General features: G+C 45.3%; 1 protein-coding gene across 4 annotated transcripts in view; it reads right to left on the minus strand.

The window, feature by feature from the left end:
- The window catches only part of PNPLA7 (patatin like phospholipase domain containing 7), a 408,012-nt gene that overhangs the window by 57,962 nt on the left and 330,872 nt on the right, over positions 1 to 19,178 (minus strand). For all 4 annotated transcript variants that reach the window (XM_054007693.1, XM_054007690.1, XM_054007692.1 and 1 more), the window contains exon 27: positions 6,867 to 7,023. In XM_054007693.1, coding sequence (XP_053863668.1) covers positions 6,867 to 7,023 — 157 coding nt within the window. The remainder of the gene's footprint in view (positions 1 to 6,866; positions 7,024 to 19,178) is intronic.

Here is a 19,178-nt window from a genome sequence, read left to right on the forward strand (position 1 = left end):
CTCACCCAGATGCCCAAGAACGCGGTGGGGGGCCCTCTGGCCACCCAGTCACTCCACCCCAGAGGATTGCTCAAGCAACAGAAGGCTGGCCTTCAATAAGTTTTAAAGTGCAGTGTGTCCTTGTCCTTCCCTCCTCCCCCACCCCACCCGGCGCTTCCCTCCTCTCCCACCCCTCCCGAGCTACCTTGGCAGTTATCCCCCTATTTGTGTGATGAATTAATAAAGAATGCATGAATGTGAAGTAACAATGACTTTATTGCCTCTGCAAGTGGTGATCAAAGGGGGGAGGGAAGGGTGGCTAGCTTACAGGGAAGTAGAGCGAACCAAAGGGGGGGGGGGTTCATCAAGGAGAAACAAACAGAACTTTTTCACACCGTAGCCTGGCCAGTCATGGAACTGGTTTTTAATGCTTCTCTGATGCGCCCTGTGCCCTGCTGTGCTCTTCTAACCGCCCTGGTGTCTGGCTGCGCGTAATTAGCGGCCAGGCAATTTGCCTCAACCTCCCACCCCGCCATAAATTTCTCCCCCTTACTCTCACAGATATTGTAGAGCGCACAGCAAGCAGTAATAACAATGGGACTATTGGTTTTGCTGAGGTCTATCTGAGTCAGTAAACTGCACCAGCGCGCTTTTAAACATCCAAATGCACATTCTACCACCATTCTGCACTTGCTCAGCCTATAGTTGAACAGGTCCTGACTACTGTCCAGACTGTCTGTGTATGGTTTCATGAGCCATGGCATTAAGGGGTAGGCTGAGTCCCCAAGGACATCTATAGGCATTTCAACATCCCCAATGGTTATTTTCTGGTCCGGGAAGAAAGTCCCTTCCTGAAGCTTTTGAAACAGACCAGAGTTCCTGAAGACGCGAGCGTCATGTACCTTTCCTGGCCATCCCATGTTGATGTTAGTGAAACGTCCCTTGTGATCCACCAGTGCTTGCAGCAGCATTGAAAAGTACCCCTTGCGGTTTATGTACTCGCTGGTTTGGTATTCTGGTGCCAAGATAGGGATATGCGTTCCGTCTATCGCCCCACCACAGTTAGGAATTCCCATTGCAGCAAAGCCATCCACTATGACCTGCACATTTCCCAGAGTCACTACCCTTGATATCAGTAGCTCTTTGATTGCGTTGGCTACTTGGATCACAGCAGCCCCCACAGTAGATTTGCCCACTCCAAATTGATTCCCGACTGACCGGTAGCTGTCTGGCATTGCAAGCTTCCACAGGGCTATTGCCACTTGCTTGTGAACTGTGAGGGCTGCTCTCATCTTGGTATTCTGGCGCTTCAGGGCAGGGGAAAGCAAGTCACAGAGTTCCAGAAAAGTGCCCTTACGCATGCAAAAGTTTCACAGCCACTGGGAATCGTCCCACACCTGCAACACTATTCGGTCCCACCAGTCTGTGCTTGTTTCCTGGGCTCAGAATTGGCGTTCCATGGCATGAACCTGCCCCATTAACACCATGATTTGCACATTGCTTTGTGAGAAGTCTATGTCCATGTCTATTTCCTCTTCACTCTCGTCACCGCGCTGCCGTCACTTACTTGCCTGGTTTTGCTTTGGCAGGTTCTGGCTCTGCATATACTCCAGGATAATGTGCATGGTGTTTAAAGTGCTCATAATTGCCACGGTGATCTGAGCGGGCTCCATGATCCCAGTGCTATGGCGTCTGGGCTGAAAAAAGGCATGAAACGATTGTCTGCCGTTGCTTTCACGGCAGGGAGGGAGGGAGTGGGGGCCTGACGACATGTACCCAGAATCACGCGCATTGGGATCTCAACCCAGAATTCCAATGGGTGGCGGAGATTGTGGGAACTGTGGGATAGCTACCCATAGGGCAACGCTCCGGAAGTCGACACTAGCCTCGGTACTGTGGACGCAGTCTGCCGACTTAATGCACTTAGAGCATTGTGTGGGGGGGGACACACAATCTACCTTATAAAAACGATTTCTAAACAACCGACTTCTATAAATTCAACCTAATTTCGTAGTGTAGACATACCCCTAGTTTTTATTTGTACACTGCAGGAATAAGACAGTCTGGGTAGCAAGTGGGGCCACTCCACACTGGATTAATAGAACAGTACCAATGCTAGGAATGAGCAGTGTGACAACATATGCTTTGTGTATCAATAAAACTAGACTAAAATCTGCATGTACAATTTAAAAGTCTATCCCACCTGGATGATAAATAACATTTGACAGATACAGCTCCCTTCATCTCAAAGCCTTGCAAAGAAAGGGCTTTTCAGACTGAGAGGATAATTGTCCCTCCACTATAATTCAGTTCTCTTGGAGGTGCAACCCAGCAGCCATTCTTACGTTAGACTCAGGGCCGGCTCCACGCACCAGCCGACCAAGCACGTGCTTGGGGCGGCACCTTGTAAGGGGTGGCTAATCTTGGGGTGGTGGTGGGCGCTCGGGGGTTTGGGATTTTTTTGGTTCAGCGGAGCGGCGGTCAAGGTTTTTGTTGTTATTGTTTCAGCCGGGCGGTGCTGGGAGGGGTGTTTTGGCGGCACGGCGTGGCGCTCGGGGGGAGGGTGTTACGGTGGGGCAGCGCTCTTTTTTTTTTTTTTTTTTTGCTTGGGGTGGCAAAAAAGTTAGAGCCGGCCCTGGTTAGACTTGTGTGCCTTGGAGGAGATTAGCATGCTCCCTCCCAACCCTTTAAGAGGTGTGGGAAGGCTGATCTATTTTTACTAAAATTAAGTTTATTTCTACAAAGTTACTGAGTGCTATTTTAATTGTGTGGCCTCTGCAGCCATCTAAATCTAGTGATCCAGCACCTGTAATCACCAAGAAGCTCAGAATCTCTGCTTTCTAAAGACACCAAACTTGAGCTAACATTCCAAGAGGCTGCAGAGATGTAAGAGTTACAGGAAGTTACTGAAAGCTTTTTTAATCCACAAAACCTTCATAACCTTTCTTAAATCCCTCCATAGGATCCCAGAATAACACCCCTGCCCTCTAGTGATGGTGCTGCGAAGGCAAGACTGCTGCAGTGATCATGGCATGTTGGGAAATGGATGCAGAGTTAGAGTTGGGAGGGCACGGAACAACTGAACTTAAAGAGAGAGTGGGATGTAAGGGAGGGCCTGAGATTGCTATGGTAGTAAAACCAAGCAGAAAATGTGGGGAAGTTTGTGGGCTTTGTTATATGGACACTCCCCTTGAAGTGAGTGAGTGAGTGAGAGTGTGTGTGTGTGTGTGTGTATTTGGTAAAGGTTGGAACCCACAATGTAGGGGTTTATTTAAATTAATGATTGTCAGTCCATCCAATTTTAGAAGTGTAACTGGGTGAGTGGGGGGAACCATAATAAGCTATACCTGTTGGAAAGTAGCTAAACTCATAGCTGACTACAGCTGGAAAAGCCACCTGCAAAAGGCAATGTTAGAATAGATGCCAGTTGCAGATTTCTCTGTCTCCCACTTTAAGTCTCACAAGATCTAAGAGGACTGTTAGTTTCAATCCAGCTTGGAAACTTCAATATCTCAGTCCAATATATGGAGATATACCTATCTTATAGAACTGGAAGGGACCCTGAAAGGTCATCGAGTCCAGCCCCCTGCTTTCACTAGCAGGACCAAGTACTGATTTTGCCCCAGATCCTTAAGTGGCCCCCTCAAAGATTGAACTCACAACCCTGAGTTTAGCAGGCCAATGCTCAAACCACTGAGCTCTCCCCTCCCCCCTTGACTTCATCAGGTCACTTTCCTTTCATTAGAAAAAACAAATTGGAAACAATTTTTATATGAAAACTAGAAATAAAATAAATACATTAAATCACTTTATAATTTGGAAGATCCCAGTCATCTATAACCAGCAGTACTTGGTGGTACGGCAGTTTTGTGGCTGTTTTTTGGTGTTTTTAATTTCCCAAATTATAAATTGTTATTTAAACAGTCAGCACACAGCTAAGTGTAGCTAAAAAATCTGGAGTTTCATATATTTTAAAAAAATAATTAACATTTTCCTCCCTAATGCAGTACCTGACCTCTGGAACGCTGGGGCTACATCTTACATCAGACATTTGGTTCTTAGTTAGTTTAGAGAAGAATTACCTCAGTCAATCACTTCTACTCAAAAGATGACAGCATGTGAAAGTGAAAGAGAGAAAGTTATACGGTCAGACTTGGAAAGAAAATAGACTCCAGCACATAAAAAGACAAACAATGAAACACCAGCTAACACTTGTGCAAACATGTACATTCACACTGAGAGTAGGGCTGGTGTACATGCAGAAGTAATGGGTGTCTATTTCAGCCCTGTAGTCCTCAGGAACTCACACAGATCCGACCTACCACTATGGTAGTGGAAACTTAACAGTCCCTCTCTGGCAGCGTAGGGCCTTGCGTGTTACAATGTTATCATTGTGCAGGTTTCTCTGTCTCCTTAGGAGAAAAGATTTTCCAGGACTTGAGGATTCTCTTGCCTTTGCCTCCCGCACTAGGCAAATATCCTGAGACTAACGTGCCAAATTCATAACAAGTTTGGAGTGACAGACTGACTGCTTGATGGGTAGCTTTGGGTGATTAACATACAGCCTGTCTTCAAAAATGGACTGGGAGGCATTCCTTTAAATTAGGGCTGTCGATTAATCGCAGTTAACTCACACGATTAACTCAAACAAATTAATCACAGTTTTAATCGCACTGTTAAATAGAATACCAATTGAAATTTATTAATTATTTTTGGGTGTTTTTCTACATTTTCAAATATATTGATTTCAATTACAACACAGAATACAAAGTGTACAGTGCTCACTTTATATTATTATTTTTATTACAAATATTTGCACAGTAAAAAGATAAACAAAAGACATAGTATTTTTTAATTCACCTCATACAAGTACTGTAGTGCAATCTCTTTATCGTGAAAGTGAAGCTTACAAATGTAGATTTATTTTTGTAACATAACTGCACTCAAAAACAAAATGCAAAACTTTAGAGCCTACAAGTCCACTCAGTCCTACTCTCATTCAGACAATTGCTAAGACAAACAAGTTTGTTTACATTTACGGAAGATAATGCTGTCCACTTCTTATTTACAGTGTCACCAGAAATTGAGAACAGACGTTCACATGGGACTTTTGTAGCTGGCATTGCAAGGTATTTACGTGCCAGATATGCTAAACATTCATATGGCCCTTCATGCTTCGGCCGCCATTCCAGAGGACATGCTTTCATGCTGATGACGCTTGTTAAAAAAAATAATGCGTTAATTAAATTTGTGACTGAACCCCTGGGGGAGAATTGTATGTCTCCGGCTCTATTTTACCCACATTCTGCCATATATTTCATGTTATAGTAGTCTCAGAGGATGATTTGGCAAATGTTCATTTTAAGAACACTTTCACTGCAGATTTGATAAAACACAAAGAAGGTACCAATGTGAGATTTCTAAAGATAGCTACACTTGGCCCAAGGTTTAAGAATCTGAAGTGCCTTCCAAAATCTGAGAGAGATGAGGTGTGGAGCATGCTTTCAGAAGTCTTAAAAGAGCAACACTCCAATGTGGAAACTACAGAACCTGAACCACCAAAAAAGAAAATCAACCTTCTGCTGGTGGCATTTGACTCAGATAATGAAAATGAACATGCGTCGGTCCGCACCGCTTTGGATTATTATCGAGCAGAACCCGTCATTAGCATGGAAGCATGTCCTCTGGAATGGTGGTTGAAGCATGAAGGCACATATGAATCTTTCGCGCATCTGGCATGTAAATATCTTCCGACGCCGGCTACAACAGTGCCATGAGAACACTTTGTTCTCACTTTCAGGTAACACTGTGAACAAGAAGCGGGCAGCATTATCTCCTGCAAATGTAAACAAACTTGTTTGACTGAGCGATTGGCTGAACAAGAAGTAGGACTGAGTGGACTTGTAGGCTCTAAAGTTTTACATTGTTTTATTTTTGAATGCAGTTATTTTTTGTACATAATTATACATTTGTAAATTCAACTTTCATGATAAAGAGATTGCACTACAGTACTTGTATGAGGTGAACTGAAAAATACTATTTCTTTTTTACAACGGAAATATTTGTAATAAAAAATAAATATGAAGTGAGCATTGTACACTTTGTATTCTGTTTTATCATTGAAATCAATATATTTGAAAATGTAGAAAACATCCAAAAATATTTAAATAAATGTTATTGTATTATTGTTTAACAATGCGATTAATCACGATTAATTTTTTAAATTGTGATTAAATTTTTTTAATCGCTTGACAGCCCTACTTTAAATTCAAGCTCCTGTACTGTCTATTCACTGCACAGAATGCATTAATGTGATCCTTCCCCATCACACATCCACCCCAAACCCACCTGTACAATGAGAGAAAGAAAAGCCAGATCCACAGCAAGAAGTCAGCTCAGTACAGCCCCGGAGTGAGGCATTTGTCCTACTGATGCAGTGTAATATTACAAAATATGATCAAGTCCAGCAAAGTGCCCTAAGAGCAATCTGTTTTTCCAACAGACATAGGTAAATATGCTCGATGATCAAAACACCAGGTTCCTGATTTATGGAAATTAGTTTTGTACAGAGCTGCTGACATGCCTCACTGCAGTTGCCACCAGTTCTGTCTACAGGAAGCATCCTATACTCTGCCCACAAAGCATCTCATGCTCTGTAGGACTGTACACTTTTGCATAAGGCACTAGCAGCTTCTCATCCTTCACTATTGGTAAAACAAACACATCAGAGGCATTTCAAACACCCTTCTTCACCTTTCCTAATATCCAGAGGCTGTATTCTGACCTTGGACTGCTGCTTTTGCATTGCCAGGTGTGCTGTGGCTAATGTCAAAACTCCTATATATTAAAAGTGGAAAAGAACATAAATGTATATTCTACGTTCTTACCATTGCCCATTGCCTGGCTTTGATCCTCATTTGATTATAGCTACGCTCTTCAGCATACAGTGCACTCATGAATGAGCCAATGGAAGTTCCTCCAATCATATCAACTGGGATGCCTGCTTCGATCAGTGCCCTGATAATTCCCACCTGGGAGCACCCCCTGTGTCAGAAGAGAAAAAACAAAACAAAAAAACACTATCAGACAAGCAGAATTGTTAAAGGAAAATTCAAACTATTACCCTTTAAGGGAAAAGAGTCAGGAAAGCACATGTTTTGTGCGGTTTCAGAGTAGCAGCCATGTTAGTCTGTATCCACAAAAAGAACAGGAGTACTTGTGGCACCAAACCATCTGTGACACTATATGAAGCACAGAAATTAGAAATGAAAAAGGCACCGATCTGTCCATCCTCTCACCAGTGTAGAATTGTTCTCTACATTTTCAAGTGCTTTGCCCAGTCTAGTTTTAAATATCCTAGTGATAAAGTGAGTGCCATTTCCTTGGGAGACTCTTTTACCATCTATAAATCTCAGTTGTACAAACTTCCTATGCTCAATTTCATCCCATTCCTGTCACTGCCCCTTGGATCACTTTACACAAATCCTCTCCCTCCTCGCTACACATCCTACACGTACTTCAAACAGCTACACGTATTTAATTCTTTCCATTTAAGGCCATGTGTAAACTTAAACTGCTCCAGCAGCAGCTATGCCACTGGAGCACTTCAGCTTAGACACTCACTACAGCAACAGGAGAGGTTTCTCTGTCCGCGTAGTTAATCAGCCTCTCCAAGAGGCAGTAGCTAAGTCAATGGAAACATTCTTTATTGACCTAGTGCAGTTTACACTGGGCGTTGGGTCGGCTTAACTACGTTGCTCAGGGGGGTGGATTTTTCATATCCGAGTGACGTAGCTGAGTCAACATAATTTCTTACTGTAGACCTGGCCTACCTTAATCTCCCCGAATGCTGGAATGCTTTGAGGCAGTCTCATCTCATTTACACTGGTGAAAATGGCTTTATTGGAGTCACTGTAGAGATACACTGTTGTAAACAAGGGCAGTATCTGACCCTTTTATTGCTCCTCTCTGAATTCTCCTCCCTACTCATCCATCACTACACCTTCTTGCCCGGGACTAAGCAGAGTATTCTAGCGATGGTCTCACCACTGCCAGAGAATCCTATCGGTTTTAAAACTCTAAATGGTGGCTGCCTTCAAGACTTGTTCCCTGCACCTGGTACTGATGAGTCTCCACGCTCACACACCTGCCCTGCACTTCAACCTCATGTCTGAAGTCAGCAACTTGCTTTTGCCAACGTTGCTTTTGACAAGCAGAAGGTCCTGCAGTGTGGAACTTGCTATCTGCTTAAATCCACAGCCTTTGTGGATTTTCTAAAATATGTTAATGAAGTATTTTAAAGCTGGTCTTTCTCAAAGGTTGTTTTTAGAAAGACCAGTACTGGCCCTAGGTCTGTCTTCTTTCCTTCTAACCGCTCTGATTTTCCCTGTATAATCAGATACCCTCATTCATGTGTGTATGTATTGTGACAAAGTTCCTCCTCTATCTTGGTGGGTCCTGCACTTATTGGCGGATTTTCTTGCCTCAGAGATTCACCATGTGGGTAGGGGAATAGCCCACAGACCTTCCCCTCTGGAAGAACCCACAGTCCAGGTCAATTAGGACATTTGGGGGGAACCCGGGCCCACCCTCTACTCTGGGTTCCAACCCAGGGCCCTGTGGACTGCAGCTGTCTATAGTACCTCCTGTAACAGCTGCATGACAGCTACAACTCCCTGGGCTACTTCCCCATGGCCTCCTCCAAACACCTTCCTTATTCTCACCACAGGACCTTCCCCCTGGTGTCTGATAACGCTTGTGCTCCTCAGTCCTCCAGCAGCTCTCACTCTCAGCTCCTTGTGCCTCTTACTCCCAGCTCCTCACACTCACACCACAAACCGAAGTGAGCTCCTTTTTAAAACACAGGTGCCCTGATTAGCCTGCCTTAATTGATTCTAGAAGCTTCTTCTTAATTGGCTCCAGGTGTCCTAACTAGCCTGCCTGCCTTAACTGGTTCTAGCAGGTTCCTGATTACTCTAGTACAGCCCCTGCTCTGGTCACTCACGGAACAGAAAACTACTCATTCAGTGACCAGTATATTTGCCCTCTACCAGACTCCTGTACCCCACTGGTCTGGGTCTGTCACAATATGAAGAGTGTGGGGTTTGATTTTGTTTTTATCACTCTGGATTTGTTTTTATTCTGTTGTATGGCTCCCTGAGCCTCCTGGGTCCATATAAATAACATTAGTATTATTTCTATGAGGTAATATCTTTTACTGGACCATTACCTCACCTAACTTTTCTCTCTAATATCCTGGGACAAATACAGCTACAACAACACTGCATACATATTATTTCTATGGACAAGCTACATCACCCATATGCCTTGTAATGACGGAGGACCCCCACCCCAAACAAAATGAACAGGATTTCCCTTTACACAGAGGTTATACATTTAGTTAGCTACCCCAGCAGTGAAAGGGTCAGAGGCATCCCTTCTGAAGCAAGGGCCTGTAAAAGAGAGTGGTGAGTATGGTTTTGTTGCTTTGAAGGGACTGTGTATAGACACTCATGCTGAACTATGCTTTTTTCACAAGAGACTGACCAGATGATGCTTCCGATTCCCAACCCCCCAGAGTGAAAGGTCCGAATGCAGGTTTGCTATTTAATTTAAAATTAAAAATACCTCATGAAACTTTTCAACAGCTAGTCAGAGCTGGATCTTCAAAACCTACAGTCCACATAAGCCAGGGCAGCCTGCCAAAGCAAGCTGCATGCAGAAGGAGGCAGTCAGCCAAGCAGCACGTGTTCTGTTCGCTAACAGCTAGCAGTTACCCTGTATATCCAGAGTAGGCCATCTGCATATTATGACAGAATAGTAAAAATTCAAGTCAGGAGCAAGACCTTCAGCTAGCTAACAACAACAACAACACGATGAAAGAAAGTGCAGGGCAGGACAGCAGTCACTGCACACCTCTTGTGGGATCAGGCAGTTTCACATGGGATCCTTATTGGTTTCATGGCAACACCAACAAATACAACATACCCATTGTGGAGGGACACAGGTAACTTGAGCCAGCACTGCACATACCACAAGCAGCAGAGGTATGCACTACATTAGGAATGCATTAGGAAAGCCTTGTTCCCCTAACTGCCAGAGGGCTGAGCACCCATTACTCCCATCAAGGTCAGTGGGAGTGATGAAATCAGGCCAGCACTACTTTAGATAGATCTGGGGGGTGAGCTATGTCGCAGAAAGGACCACACAGCTCTCAGACAGCTGTCCTTAACATCAAAGCCATTGGTATGGGCATACTTCAATAGTGCTTTCCCTCGGTTATATCTTACACTTGCACCTCAGCACATGCAGGACTCTGGGTATCAAATAAAAGCTCTTTCCTTCTCGCTCCACCTCTCCCCTACATGTTAAGCTACTGCTGGATTATTCCAAAGGGCATCCCTAAGGAATTCCTCTGGTTGAGAGGAAATGGGTCTAAATGGTTAATGCAAAGAACCCAGGAGTAAGACTCCTGGATTCCGTTTTCAGCTCTCATCCTAACTAGCTGTCTGTCTTGAACAAGTCAAGTGATTAACCATTCTGGGCTTCAGTTTCCCTGAAGAGGGGGCGCAGTCCTCTCAGGGTCAATGCTTGCAAAGTGCTTGAGGGATCTCAAATAAATGGTGTTACATGCTGCAACTGCAAAGTATTATTTGTCCCCCTAGCGATAATTACAAAGAGGTTACATTCTTATTTTCTGGGAAGAAGCATGGTGTGAGGGAGGGATAAAGGTATGTTCTCAGTATTCTCAGGGCAAGCCTTTCTCACCCCAAAACATACCACCTCAGCCACTGGCTTCAAATTTGGAGTTTCACGTACTGGGAGGGGGGGCGGGGGGGATCAACATGGAGCTAACTTCGCCTTTCTGGCAGAAGGTCTTGCAGAAAAATTCCTGGTCACAAATTTCTTAGTCCCCAGAGGTAAATGCCTCAGCATTTGTTAGAAGCTTTAAATGCGTGAAGAAAGAGCTTAACTGGTAAAAGGAAAAAAAATCCTTCAGAGACAAGTACACGTGTATGCTACACACGTGCCCAGCCATGCTACAAATCAGTTACGGCTCACTGGAAAAATGAGCAAATAGAGCAGGACATTTCAGATTAAACTGTCAGTAGGAATATAGACTGGCCTCTGGGCTGAGGTCAGATAACTGAAGGGAACAAAATTAATACAGAACAGATCCCACATGCTAAGATTTTCTCTTCCTTAAATTACATTTAAACTTCAATAGGATGTTCTCTGTCAGAGGGAATAAAAATATACAAGGCAGCATATGCTGAGCAGAATGGTCACTCACTTTCTACGCTGCCTGCGATTACTGACATAACATGGTAGAAATGCAGCAATCTAATACTGTATTAGCTTTCAAAGTCCATTTCAATTCGGAAGGGAAGAGCCATTATAACTCAGAATTGAGTCTCCACATTATTTCACTCTCCTCCAATAGACTCATCAAGGTGAAATAAGCAGGTACCATTTCCTTTCAAATCATCATTTAAGATAAAATCAAGGTTAGGGATGCTGCAGAACTGCATTGTGTCTCTACCAAAAGCCATCTTGGATTTGGAAATACTGTCTGCTACACGAAGTTCCCGAGGTAATTAGATGAGAGAGTACATTGAAAAGGAAATTGCCCAAAGGAGACTAAAATGGGCTATACAATAGCCTAAAGCATCTGAATTAAACGTCTCCCACAACCTTACAAACTTTGGCCATGTACGGTTATAAGAGTAACAATAACAACAACTTGGCCTTTCTACGGCATCTTTAATCTAAGAATCCCAAAGCACTTTACAAACTTTCATTGGGCCTCACAACATGTGTGTGAGGTTAAGTACAGATAGATATATTATACCCGCTGGAGAGATGGGAAAACCTGGCACAAAAAAGTCCCCAAAATTTTAATGAGTCAATGACAGAGCTGAAAATAGAAGTAAGGAGTCTTGAGCTCCCAGTCCACTGCTTTAACCTTTAGTCCACGCTCTGTTTCTGGACAAAGCAGTAATAGTTCTTGGAAAAGAGGTCTGGCTACTGCATTTGTGCACAGCTTAGGTCAGTCAGCTTGGTGTATTGAAAACAGAATTGGTTTATCACTGCAGCAGCAGGACTAAGAGTAGTAAATACAGGGAGCCCAGTGCCAGAACTCAGCAATATTTATTTATTTTAGTGTTTTTCAGATGCCCCTGCCACAGTTTCTCTGGGCACATGCACTGAACAGAAAAAAGATACAAAATTAGCATAACAAGAACTGATTAACAGCTGCAGAGAGGAGGCTAGAACGCACCTCTCCACAGGATAATGGAGTAAGCTGCTAACAGCACCTAATATAAAAGAAGATGTTACTTACCTGTAACTGGAGGTTCTTCAAGATGTGTGGTCTCTACCTGTATTCCACTGTGGGTTACGCATCTGCACCGTGTGCCTGGAGTTGGAGAATTTGAAAGTAATCTTTGTTGGTCCACGCATGTGCCCTGGTTTGCCTCGTGCTTCCGACCGAGGCGATAAAGGGTGGGGTGGACCTCCCGTTTCTTCAGTTCCTTCTCCACCATGAATCAGATAAGACCCAAAGCAGAGGGAAAAGAAGGCTGGTAGTGGAATATATATAGGGACTACACATCTCAAACAACCTCCAGTTACAGGTAAGTAACCTCATCGTCTTCTTTGAGTTATGGTCCCTATTGTATTCCACTGTAAGCGATTGACAGACAGTACCTAAATAGGTGGATGGTGTGAGGATGAGGACAGTAGGAGCGAGCGGAGATCTGCCGCCCCAAATGAGGCGTCAGCAGCCGAGTCTTGTACCAAAGTGTAATGTCTTGCAAATGTGTGGACGGAGTTCCATGTGGCCGCTTTACAAATGTCTAGGAGGGATATGTCCTGAAGAGAGACTATAGTTGTAGTGTGTGCTTGTACCCCCATGAGGGAGCGGGGGGGAAGGTTTGAGAGCGGATAGCAGGGTAGGATGCAACCAGATATCCATTTGGCCATTCTCTGGGTGGAGATGGTGTGACCTCTGACGCTCCGCTATAGCAACAAACAGCCTCAGGGATTTTCTGAATGATCTCGTTCTCTGCAGGTAAAAGGCCAAAGATTGTTGAACAGAGAGTGGAGCCTAGGCTCTTTTGCAAACACTTGTGGTTTCGAGAAGAACACAGGTAAATGAATGGATTGGTGAAGGTAAAATTCCAAAACCACTTTAGGGATACATTTGGGGTGTAGGTGTAAAGAAACCTTATCTTTGTGAAATATAGTATATGGAGTGTGTGCCATCATTGCTCCAGGTTCACCAACCCTCCTTACCCATGTGATAGCTATGAGAAAGATGACCTTCATGGAGAGGAGCAACAAGGAGCAAGTCACCAAGGGTTCAAAGGGGAGCCATATCAGAACTGAAAGAATGAGATTCAGGTCCCTTTGGGGTGTTATCTTTCAAAGAGGTGGGAAAATACTTATCTGGCCTTTCCAGAATTGAGTAGTTAGCAGGTACACGAAAACAGTGTAGCTATCTGTAGGGGGATGGAATGCACTGATAGCCATCAAATGGACTTGCAGGGAACTGAGAGATAAGCCCAGTGTCTACAGAGATAGGATATAGTCTAGGATGAGTGGGATACCCATAGTTCTGGTAGAACGCCTCTCTGCTGCATCCAGGATGAGAAGCATTTCCAGCTAGTTTGGTAACATTTCCTAGTTGAGTCCTTTCTGCTATTAGAGAGGAGCATACCTGTTCTAGAGCTGATGACTATCCAAATACCACGCCCTGAGGTGAAGTAGTAGGGGATTTGAGTGTTTGATCCTTCCATTGCACAGGATCGGAAGCTCAGGGAATATTGTGAGGGTAATCGGGGGACGAGATGACAGGCGCAGGAAGTTGGGGAACCAAAACTGTCTGGGCTAGAAAAGGATGATCAGGATGACTGTCACTCTGTCCTATCAGATCTTGTGTACCACTTGTGGCGGAAGCGGTAGAGGAGGGAAGGCACAGTTGAACTGGTCTGACCAGGGAAGAAGGAGAGCATTACCCTGGGAACAGTAACCTAGGACTCCTCTGGAGCAATGAGACTCATTTGTTGTTGGCCTGGGAACCGAACAGATCCCTGGTTTCATTTCCCCATTGAGTGAAAATATCATTAAGCAAAGTGTCATGAAGTTCCCACTCATGGTTGATTGCGAAGTGCCTGCTGACGGAGTCCATGAGCACATTCTGCGTCCCCAGAAGGTAGGCTGCAGATAGGGTGATCTGATTGCTGATGCACCAGCTCCAGAGATTGACTGCTTTTGCACACAGGGAGGCAGATCTCGCTCCCCCTGTTCGTTGATGTAGATTTTGTTGTCTGACATTATGAGGACATGGTGAGAGCAGATTAAATGAAGAAAGGACTCGCAGGTCTTCCCTACCGCCTGTAGTTCCAGGACATTGATGTGCATTCTGGACTCTCAAGATGTCTACATTCCCTGTGCTATGTGGTTGCCCATATAGGCTCCACAACCTAGTACGGACACATCCGTAATGATGGTCTTGTCCAGTGAAGAGGGGAGAAAGGGGACCCCTATGCATACGTGATGAGGATTTGTCTACCACAGGTTGGAAGACAGTTCCTTGGAGGGAAAGTCAGTGTGAGGTTCATAGACTAGCAGCTTGGGGAGTAAACCAACTGTAGCCATGCCTGAAGGCAATGAAGCTGGAGTCTTGTGAATGGAGTGACATAGGTGCATGAGGCCATGTGGCTGAGGAGGGACAAACATGTTTTGACCTTTACTTGAGGGTTACTTGTGATGTAAGCTATGATGTCATTCATGGTCTTTATCCTGTCTGTGGGCAAATACACTCTGGCAGTGATAGACTTCAAGGTTGCCCCGATTAAGTTCAAAGCTTGTGTGGGGGTAAGAACAGATTTTTTGATGTTCTCACTGAGCCCCAGTGAGGAATGGAGACAGAGCATCATAGAGGTTGGCGAAAAGGCTTCCCAGCAAGATCTGGCAGAAAGGACCCAGTCATTGAGGTAAGGGAAGACAAGGAGGCCAGGACATCTGACAGGAGCTGCTACCACAGAAAATACCTTGGTAAAGACTCTGGGGGCAGTGGCTATCCCAAAGGGTCAAACTCTATATTGGAAATGGTCTCAGCCCACTGGAAATCTGAGAAACCGCCTGTGGGCGGGATGAATATTGACATGAAAGTACACATCCTTCATATCAAGAGCTGTGAAACATATGCCCTTTTCTAGAGATGGAATTATCACTGCCAATATAACCAAACAAAATTTGAGTTTGCGAATAAAGTGGTTGAGGTGGCAGAGGTGGAGGATTGATCTCCACCCACCCTTCTTCTTGGGTCTGAGAAAGTAGATTGAGTAAAACCTGTCCCTTGATATTGTAGAGGAATGCATTCTATTGTTCCTTGAATACTGTCATGAGAGGGTCCTCAAAGAGGGATGGGGAGGAGGGTTTTGGAGGTGGTAGCATTGCAAACTTGATTGTATAGCTAGAGTGGATGACGTTCAGCACCCACTTGTCCGTTGTTATTGCACTCCAGGTGTCGAAAAACAGTGCTAAATGATCTCCAAATGGAGTATTGGAATTGGGAGGTATTGTTCTCAGTGATTCACGGCTCTCAAGGTCATGTCAAAAATACCATTGAGTCGGGGGCTGGGATTGGGATGTCAAGGCTGGTGCAGAGGGCACAGGGAAGCTGGACTTTTGAATCTCTGCTTTTTACACAGTGGTTCGTAAGGTCTCTGATGGTAGAAATGTTGGGTCCTGTATCTCAGTGAGATGGATTGGTGCAGGAACTTCCTCTTTGGGGAAGGTGTGTATGTACCCAAGGGTCAAAGCGTAGCCTTAAAGTCTTTCTGGGTATGTAAGGACTCATCTATATTCTGATTGAAGGGCTGAGTTTCATTGAAGGGAAAGTCCTCAGTGGTACTCTGAACCTCCCTGGGGAACCCTGAGGCATGGAGCCATGACTCCCACCACGTAATGAGGATGGTAGACAGGGCTCGAGAGGAGGTATCGGCTGCATCAACTGCAGACTAGCTATTCGTTTTCTTTACTCTATGAGGGCCTGGAAATGAGAACAATCCTGCTGTGGGAGGCTCTTGGCGAATTCCTCAAACTTAACGTAGTTCAGGAAATCATATTTAGCAGTAGCGCTTCATAATTGGCTATCCTGAACTGAAGACTGGAGGATGAGAAAGCCTTTCTCTCCATCAGGTCTGGGCATTTACATTCCTTGTCTGCAGGGGTAGAGCTGGCGTGTTGTTGCCTGGACCTTTCTGAAGTGATCTGAACCACCAATGAGTTGGGAGCTGGGTGAGAGATCAAGAACTCTAAACTCTTAGTTGGTACATAATAATGTCTCTCTGCTCCTTTGGTAGTAGAGGCACAGGTGGCAGGGATGTGCCACGCAGTCCTGGCTTGCTCCAGTATGACCTCATTGATAGGGAGGGCTATTCTTATAGGTCCAGAGGGATGGTGGATGTCCAAGAGCTTGTGTTTGGGAGTCCTGGATCTCTTCTAGTGGAATCTGAAGTTACTGGCGACTCTACGGAGAAGGTCTTGGAACTATCTAAGGGGGCGGGGAGAGGAGAGGGAAGAGAATACCTAAACCACCGCTTCATTCAGTGATGATGATGGCAGCTTGATCAGTTCCGGCAGAACTGCTGGAATTGGAGAGTAGTGCTCCTTCTTTTCCATCGGATTAGGGCCGTAAATTCAATGGTCCCCCTTGTAGGGGAGGCAGGTGGCAACTCTCTAGTGGATCAGATAGATTGTGAAGGGGGATACTGGTGCTAAGGTCTCCAATATAGCCAGTAGGTGGGATTGACAGGTGGTGGCGGGGGTCCCCATGGCATGGGGTACCAATGACTCTGAATCAGGTGAGGCGTTGGTTGGTCCCAAGGTTGTGGGTCTCCTGGGGAGTGGCAGTACAGGAGGAGTGGTTGCTCCGATGGTTCCGAGTCTCCTGAGGAGGAAAAGAGCAGACTCAGGTTCCAATGGCAGTACAGTTGGTGCTGATGGGGATGTGTAAGTTCTGTATGTTAGGGGTGATAAGCTCTGTCCCTCTGGCAGGTCTCTAGGAGGTGAGATAAGCTCTCTGGAAATGGAGGGTCCTTATGGAGGAGGGGATTCAGGATCAGGGAGAGTGAAAATGTTCTGAGGTGTGGCCACGGATCCGGACCTCTCTTTCTGTCTGGGCTACCAGTGCTGGTGACAAGGATGGTAGCTGCTGATGGTCTGCCTTTGGCAGCTACAGTGCCTTGTGTCTTGGGAGGAGCCAGGGGCAATGGTACTGATGGAGTGCGGTGTGGAGCCAGCACAGCCCTATGTTTCAGGGCTTTCTTATCAGGTTTATGGGACTTAGGATGTATGACATCCTCCTGGGCCAATCTGGTGGGTCTGCTCGTAGGCACATCTGGTATCTTCGGAATGGACTTAGAGGAAGATTTAGCCCCATGCTTATGGGAGTGCTTCCTGATCTCCTGACTCGGCCCCGCTCTGGGTCTCTGGGAGTGGATCCTCCAGCACCAGAGTAGGACAACTTAACAGCAGGAGGCACACTCCTCACTGATTCAGGCTGATATATGGACCAGACTGGGTCCAATTGAGGCCTCATGGACATCTCCAAGAGGTATTTATGGAGGCAAAGAGCCCATCCCTCTTGGGTACGGCTGGGGAAGGACTGACAAATGCTGTACAAAGCTGCAAGGTGAGCTTCTCCCAAGCAGTTAAGGCAGCGATGGTGGCTGTCACTGACCGAGAAGTACTGCAAGTAGGAGGCACAGCGTTTGAAACCCAGAGTTCTAGGCATAGTCTGGTGCCTGAATGAGGTATGGGGGGAAGCAAATGGGAGAACAACCTCAGAAGCCTAAACTAATTCTAAAACAATTAAAACTGTCAAAACTATTAAATCTATGAAACGTCTAAAAGGGTGAACTATTTACAGCTAAAACACTACTGTTTTTCAGAAACGACAGCAGAGCTGAGGACAATAAAGGTTCCAACCCAGACCATGTGGTGGTTAGAAGGAACTGAAGAGGCGGGCAGTCTGCCCTGCCTTTTATCATCTTGTCGGGAACACAAGGTGAAAGAAGGCTGTATGCGCAGACCAGCAGACACTACTTTCAAGTTCTCTGACTCCAGGAACATGATGTGCATGCATTACCCACAGTAGAATACAATAGGGACCATCACTTGAAGAAGACACTGGAATTTCTGAGATAAAGGGAAGCTGTGTCTGTATGTGCTTTACTCAAACACTTCATAGTTTCGTCTCCACAACACTACGTTCCTATCTCTTTAAGTGACATAGAAAGAAACAAAGCAAACCTACCACAAATAGAACCAGAAGTTATTACCTCAGTGTTGGGCACCTTAAGGCTTATACAGCTGCCATCAGCATATACAACTTTGCTTTGAAATCTAATCACTCTTCTGTCCCTGGGTTCCTCTATGATAAGATTACTTCCCAGCTCATTATCTGAGAACAATTTGCTATATAAGAAGTTTGCCTGGTGAATTACACAGCTCAAGCTATGCAGCTCAAAGGAGGAAGAGATGAAACTATCACATTGTCCTTTCCACTGTACTGTAGGTGCAGTGTTGAGGAAGTTAGGAAGCCTTTAATAATTAAGCCTTATTAAAAGCAAAGTAGAGGGGGAGACCAGGTGAAGTACTTGGATACTATAGTAGCTCATGTTACTTGCTGTATTCATATGGAGTCAGCCTTAGACCGTCTCTACACTTGCAGAGCAGGCAGGATACGTCTAGCTACATGCCACAGTGAAAGGCAGGCTGTGTCCTCCACACTCACCGCGGTGTGTAGCTATAAATAGCAATGGAAGGCTCAGGCAGGAGGAAATGGAGGGTAAGGCTCTGGCAGGGAGGAGTGGCCAGAGCCTTTCCCTGCTGCCTTTCCGCTACCAGCAGCATAGAGCACTGTTTGGGTATGTAGAGAACTACGTAGGGCAGTCTACTGGCCGTACCTCACTGTCTACACTGTTATTTATACCCATGCTAGCTGGGCACGCAGCATCTATACACGCCTTCCCCCAGGCATATCTGGCATATGTAGTACGCCACATCGTCAGAATGCCCTCCCAGCATCTGTCTGCAAGCTCAACTTTCCCTACCAACTGCTTTGCTGTGAGACATCTGCTCCCCTCCCTCATCTAACACCCTCATCTAACACATACAGCAGATCC

The sequence above is a fragment of the Malaclemys terrapin genome, chromosome 17, assembly GCF_027887155.1.
Source record: "Malaclemys terrapin pileata isolate rMalTer1 chromosome 17, rMalTer1.hap1, whole genome shotgun sequence".
Classification (NCBI taxonomy): Eukaryota; Metazoa; Chordata; order Testudines; family Emydidae; genus Malaclemys; species Malaclemys terrapin.